General features: G+C 47.8%; 1 protein-coding gene across 1 annotated transcript in view; it reads left to right on the top strand.

Moving 5' to 3' along the window:
• The window catches only part of DMAP1 (DNA methyltransferase 1 associated protein 1), a 33,391-nt gene that overhangs the window by 19,146 nt on the left and 1,823 nt on the right, over nucleotides 1-12,422 (top strand). Inside the window, exons 8-9 of the mRNA XM_009700057.1 lie at nucleotides 6,913-6,985; nucleotides 8,868-9,151. Of these exons, the coding sequence (XP_009698359.1) occupies nucleotides 6,913-6,985; nucleotides 8,868-9,151 (357 nt within the window). The remainder of the gene's footprint in view (nucleotides 1-6,912; nucleotides 6,986-8,867; nucleotides 9,152-12,422) is intronic.

Here is a 12,422-nt window from a genome sequence, read left to right as displayed (position 1 = left end):
GATTTGTGTCTGGTCTCTAAGTTTATCTAATGTTCTTGTATTATGTGAAACTGTCCTTGGAATTCCCCCTCCTGTGGCCTATCTTAGGCCCCTCCCTGTGATCATAGCACACTCTTCTGTGCTCTTGATTTGTTTCAGTCAGATGCAGCTCCGAGGCTGCAGCTGTTTCCATTTCCTGCAGCCACCTCTACAGGTCTCAGCTTGGTTTCCGTGCCTGTAGTGAGAGGCAGGGGTAGGACTGTCTGGGAATCTGCAGATCTCCTAAAGCACAATACTATAGTGTCATACTGGTAATGTGCTTTTAACATAAAACACCCTCCAGTAAAAATGTCATGTGCAGTTCTTTCTTCTGCACTATATATTTTACTATTTTTTCCTATGCAAACACTTCCTGTAGTCCTTTTGCATTTGTTTTACAGGCTTGCACTATAAAGCAAAATCTATTTAAGGGCAAGGAAGCCTCAGGATTGGTAAGTGGCAGATAATACTTTGCTTGCCAGACGATGACCATCTTCTAAATGGCAAGCAGTCCTGGCAAGGTGTGAATTCTTCTTGTCTTCTCAAGTGTCTTGTTTCTTGTCACAACCTGTATGTCAAACTGGGAGAAAGCTGACTCTTTCCAGGTTATCAGGCATCATTTGTGTGGGTTCCAAGTCATTCTCATTTTAGGCCATTTGTACTGGGTCAAAGCAATCTGTACCCCTTTCTTAGGGAGGGAAAGGGTGGGAGAGTATTAAAACCTTGGAGACTGTGTTATCTGCACTGGTGAAAACCCATCACACTGAGATATTGATGCTCCAGGACCTTTGGTTTCTTTAGGAAGAATCTCTTAGCTTTACCCCTTGAATCAGTGCTATAGATGCATAATGAGGCATTAATGTTTGTAGGATCAGTGAGCTGCTAGTTTGCCGTATGCCTGAGTGTGCTGTGCTTCTCTGGAGTCTGTTGTCCTCCCTCATCCTTGACAAAGCTTTCACTAGGTGTATTCCTCTAACAAGTAAAACTGGTTTAATTTACTAGGGGATTCAAGTACAAAATTTATATTTTTTTCACAATTGATTTGGGAATTTGTGAGGTATGTCCAACTTTGGTCCAAAAAAACCCTGAAATAGCCAGTTACATAAGTTAATATAGAAATGTTTTCTTCTTAAAAGATTGGTTTATTTAGCATTAAGCCTCATTGATGGAGCAAATTGATGGTCATGTGCCATCCCAGAGTGATTGTTGTGTGTTTAACGTGTTAACATAGCATAGTAGAGATGGCATAGCGATATGAGTCTTTATTTTTCTGCCCTAAATCTTAGTCTGGCAGATGAGCAGGCAGTAATGTAAGACATGGGGTCCATGGCTGTAAGCTCGAACAGGGGGAAGCATGTATGTTCATTGAGGCAGAGAATACCTATGCAATTTCAAACTCTTCTAACTTTTGTATATATCCATTGCAATTGCCCATCTGCCTTCCGTTGTAGCACTTCAGCTCTGAGCAGCTAAGCACTTCAGATTTCCAGAAATGTGCGCGTTCATATCTGAAATTGAATTTCTCTATTGGGGTTTTTTAACTTCAGAGCTCTAAGGCTAAAGTACTTTTAATATGGTTCTTTCCTTCCTTGAGTCTTAAGAGTTGTGCAGGAGTGGAGGCTCTTTGCTCCTGCAGAGTAGAGCCATGCAGCCAGGGAAAGGTTGACCTTCTTTCCCCATCTTAAGCCAGAAAATGCAAAAAACGTTTTTCATCTGAAACTTTAGCACTCCTTCCTGGAAACCCACTAAGCAATTCAGTACTCTAAAGATATCCATGAAGAAAGTGCCTAATGAGAAAGTTTTCTTGCTGCTGAATTCCATGAAGAAGGTGCTTTTCAATGTCAGTGAGCTATATTATAATGCTGAACAACAATACTGGTGCCGGTGCATAAAACCACAGTTTATGGCTGTACAGACACAGGTCAGATGTGTGGAGTTTTTAGGATTAACGGTTTTAGGACAGTCATATTGTTTAGGGTTGAGGAAGGTTGAGTTTAAGGAAAAGGTGGTCTCAAAATTGAATTAAAATGAAGTGCAGCATCAGGAAGGGTACATGTAAAATATCCAAATAACCATTGATTAATTTAAAAACCTTGTATTTTGGTGATAGACCAAACAAAAGGTTTCAGCACAAAAGTGGGTTTGGTTTCTTTGGGTTTTGGTTTGGTTTGTTTTTGTTGTGGGGTGTGTGTTTTTTTTTTTTTTTAAGTTGTGAGCACCAGAAATGAAGTGTTTATGAAGAAAACAATAAATTGAGAGCAGGACATTTAAGATGACCACATAGATATAATGGCATGTGGGACCTGGCTGAATCTGTCTGTAGATCCTGCAAACCTCTTCCATTCCTAGTGCAGATCACTACCTGCCAGGTGGTGATGCTGTAAGACATAACAGGGGACTATATTGCAAGCTCTGCTATTACTTGGACTTTATTACTCTTCCAAAATCCACTCAAATACCTTTACAACTATGCTTAAAAATATTAGCATAAATCATGAAAACTGAATGGCACACAAAAATAAATGAACCAAGTCTGTTTGGGGAGGCTATATCTTCAGTTATTTCTTACCATGTTTGTTCATTTAATGAATTTTGCCAATTAGCAATTAATTTGCAGTTGCTCTCCTAGTCATTAGTGCGAATTAGCAAGGTTTTGTTGTTGGAATGTCTGGAACATTAAATAAAAATCCTGTATCACTCAAAACCTCCAGGGTACTCTACAGTGAGGCCCTCTATAGAAACTGAACTGCTCAGGGCCACCCTCCAGTCTCTCAACCCCTGCTGTGAAAGTGCGGTGGATGCCCTGTTCGTTTATTTAAGCTGCATGGCCCAGTTTCTAAGCAATGCCCTCCTCCTTCAGGGGAGAGCAGACCGGGTCAGTACCACTGTGCTCCATGCCTTTCGGACCAAGTGCATACCAGCAGAGACTGTGTATCCCAGGATCAGGCAAGGCTCCTCTCTGCATAGGTCGGCTCTGGTACTGTGGCTTCATGGTGTTGATTCACACAATTTTCTGTAGCTCTTTATTTATTTTTCTCCTGGTACACGCAGTTCATGTGTTTAATGCAGGTTGTTTATAGCAAGGACAAAGGATTACAGTCCTTAAATCAAAAGCGGCGTTGGTGTAATTATAAGCACAGGCTGGTGTTGCAAAGAGGGCTGTAGGGAGAGGCTGTCAAAGGGGAAGAGCATCCAAAATATAGTAACCTCAAAAATCCCGGCTAATCAGTTTTCTGACGGGAGCAATCTGTTTCCCAGGTGTTATTATTATATGGGGACTTTAAAGATAATAAATAACAATAATAGTCTAGTATAAGGAAGGAAAGAAAAGGGCAAATGCCATTCACCTCGGAAACTGTGGTTGTTCACTGGAGTTCTCAGAGGAACATAATTTTCTTCAGCCGCTGCGGAGGACTCGATCCATGACAACACCAAGAGCATCCCAGAAGCCGTGGTGTAAGCAACGAGATTGCCCTGAATGGCATTTTCATTAACACAGAGACATGGCCTGCAGAAACCACATGTCCCAGCACACGCATCTTGAGCCAGAGAGCTGTTTTTTGTGCCGTCGGCTGGGACCTGTGATCCCTGCAGAATGCCTCATTCCTCACCACTTCAGCACTCTGGTGCATCTCTGGACATCTGCTTACAAGACCAAAACAAAGAAGGGCTTGCTGAAGTAAGTTTGGGCTTATCAGAGCTGTACAGGTCATGAAGGCTTCCTTCCTGCAACAAGGCAGCCCAGCTAACGGACCCTGGCTAACAGATTATCAGCAGCATTTGAGTAATAGACTGCTCATTTAGTTGTAATACATTTTGCATAGAGAGCAATCAGCCTTCATCAGTCTTAGAGATGAATTGGCTTAGCCAGCTAAATTCTAAAGATATTAGTCCGACAGCAGCCACATAAATCATAACATTTTCTTAATGATGGTAAAATTAAAATATACTCTTGCTTTGAGAAACCAATGAAGCCTTCCTGTTTGCAGGCCAGATCCTCCTGCCTGAATTAAAAGGAAGCTTAATTGATGTGTTTTTAAACTAAACTCACAGCCCCACTCCTCCTGAGCATCTCTAGTGTTCCTTTCTTTGAAGTTAAATTAATTTGTCCTGCCTCTCCCTGCTCTATCCTCTAATCTTCAGGAGTGTCAGTGAAGACCTTGGCTTGATATTCATGGACCAGACTCCTGTGGGATGTGAGCAGGACATATACAACATCACAGTTGAAGGCTTTGCCAGGTTAATCGTTTGTGTTGCCAGTAGGTCCTTGAGCTAGTGGAAGCCTTCCAGGAGAAAAGCTTGTGCTCTTCCTCTAACCAACAAAGCAAGACCTCCTGTCTGTCCACCTAGCCTAGCCAAGCATGAACTTTTCCTATTTCTTGTCCTTTGTTCCTGAAGCTGGCTTGAAGTCCAGCATGCTTTTGCCAGCTGGTATTTAACAGAAGGGAATCCTGCCTTTAGCTAGAAAGACTGTGATGTCAGTGTTAGGGGCAGGGATGAAGACAGACTCTCAGGGCTGTGATAATCGCGGAAGTATTGTGTGTCCAGAGCTCTTCAATGAGGAGATGCTGGGCTGTGGTAACTCTGTGTCCTACAGGTTAAGGATAACAGAGTCTGACTAGGTCAGCCCATACATCCCCCAGCTGAGACAGAGCTGGGTATGTCGCCCGTCTCAAATATTCTGTGTGATTCCTTGTGGGGCAGAACAGTTCTCTGGACCAAGGCCTCTTGCTCTCAGGAATGTCTTCCCGATGCTCCAAGCTAACCATTCTGTCTCTCCTGCTAAGCTGTGCTAAGTGACCTTTCCTTCCTCAGCATCCTGCTGCTAGCTGCAGCATGGCACCCACCAAATAAACAGAACCGTCTCCTGTCCCAGTGTTCTGGGCTGCCTTATCTTAGGGTTCTACCCTGTCCTCCTGCTTTTCAGCAGAGCCTGTGCAGGTAGTCTGTGCGGCAGAGTTCCCGGGAAAACCTACTTTAATAAGGTTCTGCTCAAGTTAAGGCTCTGGACCAAAGACTTGACTGAAATCCAAATACCTGATACCTTTGGCAGCCTTTCTTCAGCTAAAACAATCATTTTGTGGTCAACTGTAAAGATTCAGTTTCTGAAGTATGAATCTCACTGCTACACAGAAGCCCCAGCTCTAAGCCAAAGACCCTCAGGGTGTGAAAAAAAAAAACAAAAAACAGATGTGTCCTCTAGTCCTTATCTGTGCTGGCTGTTTGCATGAGGGTGGATTTTCCATTTTCCCCTGTATTCCTTTTAGATCCTCTGAATCAGGTTGGTTTCTTAGAAACCTTCTTCCGATAGTCCTCTTGGTGCTTTGTGGAGTCTTAATTGTGATGGTAACATCTAGCAAAAGGACAAGGTGGTACTTAGTGTATACTGTGAAAGGCCTGTTCCCCTGGGGTGCTCTGTGGCATCCCTACTCTGGTTTCTTGGCTGTGGTGGAGAAGGCAGGTTTTCCCAGCAGGTCCTGCACTGGGGTTGTGGAGCTGCTGATGGGACATATAGCATTAAGGCTAGCACTTTCACCACTTGGGTATGTGCGTGCACTGCTCCTGCTTTCAAAGGAATTGAGAAGTTCCAGATGGTGTCTTTTGTTGTCATTTTGGTGTTGGGGCAGTGAACACTGTGTAAAAGATAGGCCTAATTTAGGAGACTGACATTGGGCTGTCTCTTTTGGGGAACTTCAGCCTGTGGCTTATGGGAAGTAAGATGACCATGGGGTCCTCCAGTGAGCTCACCTCAGAGGCCACTTTTAAGGTGGAGTAAAGAATAGCTCTTCCTTCAGGTTATTCCCAGCCCAGTGTTGCAGGCTCATGGTCGGTTTGGCCAAAGTCAGGGCCACTGGTCAGTAAGTGGTGTGCAGGATGGCTGCAGGATGCTCTCGCCTCTTGGCTATTTGGTGACCTGCTGGGCAGCTTGGGCTGGTGATGGTGGTCCCTGGGTGGACGTGTGAGCTCGCCTTCCCAGGGTTGGATATGGAGGGACAACCTACAACTGGGTGCAGTGAGGTAGTTGACACTGTGGTGTTGAGAATCATTTCTTTCCTCTGTCTTGTAGCATGGCTGAGGAAGGAAAGTGCTTTCGTTCCTTCTTGGATATATCCGCAGGGCTTGGAAACCTGTTCTCCCTGCCATATTGTGCCAGCTGCGTTTGTGCTGCTTGTAATCTAATAAATGCTTGGTCTGAGCAGCTAGCACTCCTGCTAGAGCCCAAATGAATGCAGAGGAAGGACCCTGCTAAGTGTATGCATTCTTCCTCTCCTGGCCAGCTCCGATTCCCTTTCATAGCTCACATCTGATGCTTCCTCTCTCACCTAGCCCCTTAGCTCCAATGTAAATGTGTGTTCACACTTCTGCCAGTCAAGTAACTGTGCTCTCTCTGTCTCTCCCCTTTGTTATAAAGCCTGCTCTATAAATGAATCCCACAGGTCTGGGGCTCAGCAGGTAAAAGGAGAAGTGAGTCTGTTAGCGCATGAGTCTAATCAGGCTGGCTAAAGCGAATAAAGTAGGGCAGCATTGCACATTAGCCGCTGTGTAAATGAGCCCTTTGATGGGCTGGGCACCGCGGGAGAGGGTTTGAAGCCAAGAAGAACTTTTGTTGTTAATTCAGTGACACATGGAAACTGTAAAACAGCGTGTCTTGCACACACACGAGAGAGAAAATAAAAGCCCTCACGACCGGGCTTTTCAATACCTGCCCTCGGACCTAGTCTGAAAACTTTCAGCCCCTGTCTCCCTCTCTTACCACTTGATTTTCCTTTCTCTCTCTTTCTTTTTTTGTTCCCCCTGCACTATAAAAAGAAAAGCTCTCTTGCCTTTTGAACTAGACGGCTGTGAGTGAGGGCTATCTCTGAGCTGTGTGGCTCTGTTACCTTTGTGTTCCAGATGAAACTGCCAAGCTCGGTGGGACAGAAGAAGATTAAAGCCCTGGAGCAGATGCTGATGGAACTCGGAGTAGGTGAGTAAAGGGGGCACGCGAGAGAGAGAGACACACAGAGCTAGCCTTTGTTCTCAAGATGGGCTATTTTTTCCCCTAGTAATACAGTCAGTTTCTTGAATAACAGTATATGAATGGTTTTTAAAATATTTTATGTGTTTAAAAAAAAGAAAGAGAGAGGGTAAAAGCCAGAACAAGATGCACAGGGTTTTTTTTTTTTTTTTCCTCTCAGTAGAAAAATGTTTTAAAAGAGCCTTTGTTTCTCTCTTGTTTGGGCCTTTTTAACTATCAAGAGAGGCAGCACAGTATTAGGAAGGCAAATCTCAGCCTTGCCAGGAGAGGTACTTCTAAGTGTGTTAGTGACCACGGCACGCGCATTGTTCAGGGCTGCCCTGTCTTGCTTTCAAGCTTCGTTTCCTCTTAATTTACTGCTCACGGTGGCAAGTCCAAAATGCGTCTGGGACTGTTCATCCCCCCTTTATAGGTTGCATGCTGTGTGAAAATCTGGAGCATCTCTGCTGAAAGGCGAGTAAACACACATGCCTCACTCTTGAACTCTAGTGTCTTAGCAGCAGAAAGAAGGGTTCACTTAACGTGTACAATACCTGCTCGTAGCTAGAGGGGAAGAAGTGCAGCCCATGGCTAGCTGCTGCCCTCCATGCAGTGGGTACAGTTTGCAGGTACTACAGGTCTCAGCATGCGGTGCCCCTTGATTAGACACCTGATGATCCCTCTTCCCCCCACTGTGGCTGGGGGGATTTTTAAAAATAGAAAAAGGAAAAAAGAAGAAGGGAAAAAAAAAAAAAGCCTTACTGATGATTTTCAAAAGATTACTGAGCCTACTCCCAGCACTGGCTTCTGTTAACTCTTGTTAGTTTTTTGGGCCAACTGGTTTATGGCTTGGTATGTTGTCTTGGAGACTGTGTGCAGTTCTGAAGCCCTCCTGTGGCTGGTGAAATCAGCTCAACCAGGGTGGTTTGCCCTTTCTGCTTTAAAACTAAGGGAGTTACCATCTTTACTTGCTAGGGAAGCCTTGGGGAAGGATGTGAATGCTTCTTAGAGCTCACTTTCCACAACAGTAAGGAGGGGTTCCTGACTCCACACTCCTGCCTTACAAAACACATGTTATCTTGAGGGCTTCCTGGTGTTCCAGTCCTGCAGTGCCTTAGAGTGCAGGAGCACATCTGGACTTTGTGTGGGTGAATGCAGTGCGAGCAGGAAGGGGTCATGTGGGCAGCCCTGTGGACAGGGGGACCACTGCTGTACGTCAGGCCAAATGTGCAGAGCTTCATCCTTTTCTTCTCCAGATCACGCAGCTCTTCCTGGCTCTGTGTGCATGTGTGATGGGCTGCAGCAGAGTGCATGGTATGAGGAGGTGATCTGCCAGCCCCTGCTACAAGCCGTTCAGGTCTGCATTAAAACACATCTGTAACACAGCAGCAGAGCAATTCACTGCCTCAGTCCTACCCTGGGAGGAGCAACAAGAGAAGCAGGGGACCTTAGCTTGTCCACCCCTTGTTGGTGAAGCTGTAGGGAACAGCAGAAGCTCTTCTATCCTCTGCAGCTGTGTGTGAGGACTTGTTCCTGAGGCTGAGCTCCCTTCATATGACCTGGTGGCTAGGAAGGTTCAGTCGTCCAGTCTGATCTGTGTCTTCCATCATCCTTCACTTTCTGAGTCCTGGACTTTGCAAGTTCACCCTTAGTCCTTGGCCAGAGCCAAAGGATAGCTTGGAAATTCGAGTCTCCAGCCCTCAGGGATGCCAGTTGCTAATGATCCATGTGATGGGAGTGAGGCTCCTGGCATATCTTTGTGGGAGTGAATGGTCAGCCAGGACCTTTCTAGGGATCTTCTGTTGTAGAGTTGCGGGTCTGGGTGTTTAACAGAACCCCTTTTTCTCCCTAGATCTCAACCCTATGCCCACAGAGGAGATCGTGCAGATGTTCAACGAGCTGCGGAGCGACCTGGTGCTGCTGTACGAGCTGAAGCAAGCCTTTGCCAACTGCGAATATGAGCTACAGATGTTACGGCACCGCTATGAGGCCCTGGCCAAAGCTGGTAGTATTGGGCCCCTCAGTACGGAAGGCACCCATCCAGACGGCCAGGCAGGGCTTGGCATCGAGGAGGGCAAGGGAGATGCCAAGGACCAGATCATTGATGTAGTAGGAGCACCACTGACCCCCAACTCGGTGAGAAGGAAGGTTGGGGCTGCAGAACAGGGAGCACTCAGGTCTCCGACGCAAATGCCCTGACAAGCACTGGGGATACTGCCCTGCTCTCCCTCCAGGCATGCACATCCAAGGGAGCACAGCATGCCTGTTCCCCCCCAAGTTCCAGTGCTGCTCTCTGGGCTTCTCTCCTGTGCTGGACAGTGTTCTTGGTGCTACAGGTGGGGTTGGCAGGGCTTTCTACATCCTGCATACAGGCAGGTAGCTTGATGTGGGTGCCACTGTGGACCAAAGCAGCAAGGCTTTGGGTGATGAGAGCTTGCACTAGGGCAGCAACAGTGATGCCAGTACAGCTGCAGGCCTGAGGCATTTTTCTTCTAGACACAGCCCTGTAGGGGTTGCTCAGCAGAGAGGAGCGGGTGGGGAAGGCAGTCTTGGGATGATGAGCCATGACCTGCCCAAGTCCCTGGAGTGAAGTGGTAGGCCTGCCTGGAGCAGGAGGCTTGGGAAGGAGAGAGGTGTTTAAAGAGAAAAGGGGTGGTTTTATACCCTACTTCCAGTGCTGAGAAAGGAAAACCAGACCTAGGGGTTCTTCCACTGCGAGCCCTGTGCAAATGCCCTGTGCATGTACCTCTGCAGGATGCGAATCACCGGCCTCTCCTCCCTGCCTCCGTGAGGGCAGGCTGCCCAGCCCCTCCCCACTGCCTCAGGGTCAAGGGTATGCCTGGGGATCAGCTGAGGTTGCTTTCCCCTCTGTGCAGTCCCCTGGCACAGCTGAGCTGAACTGCCTGATAAAAGCTGCCCGATAAAAGCTGCCCTTCTCCACACAGTGGCATCCCCAGCGCCTCTGACATACTGCCCCTGGTAGTGGCACAGACCTTTACTTTGTAAAATGTATAATGTATTGCAGGATATTGAGAACACCTTATCTGTCAACTGCAGAGGCGACACCTTAATCTGGACTTGAGTAATGTCCTGTTTGATTGTGACAACATGGAGTGGTATGGAAGCGTTCCACTGAGACAGGTTCATGTTTGCAAAGGAGTCTTCTGAATTTTTTTTTTTCCCTACTGCATTCAATCTGAGATCTCACCCCTCCGTGCGGTCCGAAGTGTCCTGGTTTGCAAACTTTTCAGGTTGATTCACAACACACTTGCTCTCCTTTGAGACTTTGCTTGTTGGGAAGGTGGGAGAGGTGGTGGCGATGGTGGTGGCCCTGTCTGCAGGAGGAGGGAGTCCATGGCGGTGTTTCTGACAGCACTGTTCCTCAGTGCCACCTTCTGGAATTGGAAACAAAGGGGTGGGCCCAGGCAGCACAGAGAGGGTTAAACTGACCTGGTCTCTGACATATTTGAAAGAAATATAATCAAGTTAATTCACTGCAAGGCAAATTCAGTACCTAAAGGGCCCCCATGTTAAATACAGCACTGACCTTTACCGGCTGATTACACAAAGACGACACAATTAGATTAGTCCAAGACAAAAGGTCAAGCACATTCACACTGTGACCATTTTATGCTACCTTTTGAGGGGGGAAAAATTACATCCCAGCTGGAGGGGTATCTTGGAGAGGAGGGGAATGGGGCTGGTGTACCACATTCTGCCTGGCTCAAGTGTGTTTGGAGAGTCAGGCAGGGCCTGGCACGGTGCTTGCTCTGAACCTTTCCTACGGTTCTGGGCAACGTGGCAGTGGGAGAGACCGGCAGGCTGTGGCCCACAACCAGCTTTTCCAAGGATGGGCAGAGTGGAGCAGAGGCTGTGTGTTGGTAATGCTCTCTGCCCTGCCCAGAGCTGGCAAGAGCAGCCCCGGTGCCTCTTGCTCAGCATCATGGCTGAAATTGGCCTCTGGAAGATCAGTGGGCTGGGGTCAGCTCTGAGAAGGGGGGGTGGCTGGGGCAGTTGCTGGCTGTTTGCCTGGTGGGGTCCATGCATGTGTCCCTACCCTGCACAGTGATAACCCTGAGGTGCCCCCGGCCCTGGTGCAGTGGGGACAGCGTGGGAGGCAGCGGGCCCAGGACACGGTGCTGAGAAAGCAGGCTGCCTCTGCAAGCACAGTGCTCTTCCCCCACCCTGGGGTGCTTGCAGCAGGGGGGTAGCAATAGTGGTAGTGCAAAGAAGCAGCTTTATAGAGCAAGTGCAGCGGTGCTTTGTGGTGGCCTTTCCCTCTATCTCCTGCAGCCCTGGCCATGGGCGCTTGCAGGTGACACCTTGCCCTTCCCCTTGCCGAGGCCGCTTCAGCGGTTTAACCCTGCCATGCCAGTCTTGAACTCCTGAGTTCAAGTGTCTGCTTTGCTGCTGAGCTGCTGGGGGCCCTTGGGGGAATCATTTAATCTCCTTGCTTTGCATTCCTCTGAGTTGGAGAATCCCTTTGTGGTGTCTAGCACTGCCCTTCCATGGCACTCCAGATGTTGGATTAAGCATGGATTAGTTCAGCATCCAAGCCAGCTGCTCCCCTGAAGCCAGATTTGTTTCCCTGGAGAGAAGTATCTTGCTCCAGATGTTGAAGGGAGGGAGTGACAAAGCCAGGAATAGGACTAGGAGTCCTGACTCCCAAGCCATACCCGGCATGCCTGGATTCCTTTCCAGGAATTGGAACGGGTGGGCAGAGGCACCCCAAGGTCTTGAGGTACTGGTTGTGGCAACAGCTGACTGCCACCGTCCCCCTTGGCCAGCAGTGGGGATGGGGGACATCTCAGCAGGGTGTTTTAGCCCAGGTTAGGAGAGGCGCCTGCCTGTCTGGGCAGCGAGACCCCATGGGGCCGCGGGAAGTTCTGCCCTGCCGCATCCCTCCTACGCCGGCTGCCTGCCCACCCTCTCCTAGGGGCTGCGGTGCCCCTCGCTGACCATTAAAGCTGAGCTGGGATCCCCCCAGTGCCGTCTGCCGCTGACCCCGCTAGGGACTTTGCTCGGGGCCTTTGGGAGGTGAAAGGTGAGCCGAACTCGGAACAAATTAGTTCCAAGCAGAAGTTCAGCCAGTTACTCTAGATTGGATCCTTTGATTTCCGCAACTCAGACTCCACTCAGTGATCTGTAATGAGTGACTCTCAGAAATCCTCACATTGCAGCACTTTGTTCCTGAGCTCACAAGTCAGCCCATTAATGGGTAAAGGAAAGGACCTTGAGTCTAAGAAGTCTCGGGTTCAGAGTCAGAATTATTTGACTTTTAAGCTTCCTTTATCTGAACTCCTGCTGACTTCTTGTTTTCTGAGCCTGTTTGAAAGCTAGAAGTTACATTGTTAAGATCAAACATTCTCTCTTTCCAGATGGAGTTACAATATCTGTCTTTTATATA

This window comes from Cariama cristata, unplaced genomic scaffold, assembly GCF_000690535.1.
Source record: "Cariama cristata isolate BGI_N322 unplaced genomic scaffold, ASM69053v1 scaffold21795, whole genome shotgun sequence".
NCBI classification, from domain to species: domain Eukaryota; kingdom Metazoa; phylum Chordata; class Aves; order Cariamiformes; family Cariamidae; genus Cariama; species Cariama cristata.
The sequence above is the reverse complement of the archived record's forward strand: the minus strand, read 5'-3'. Positions and strand labels throughout refer to the sequence as shown.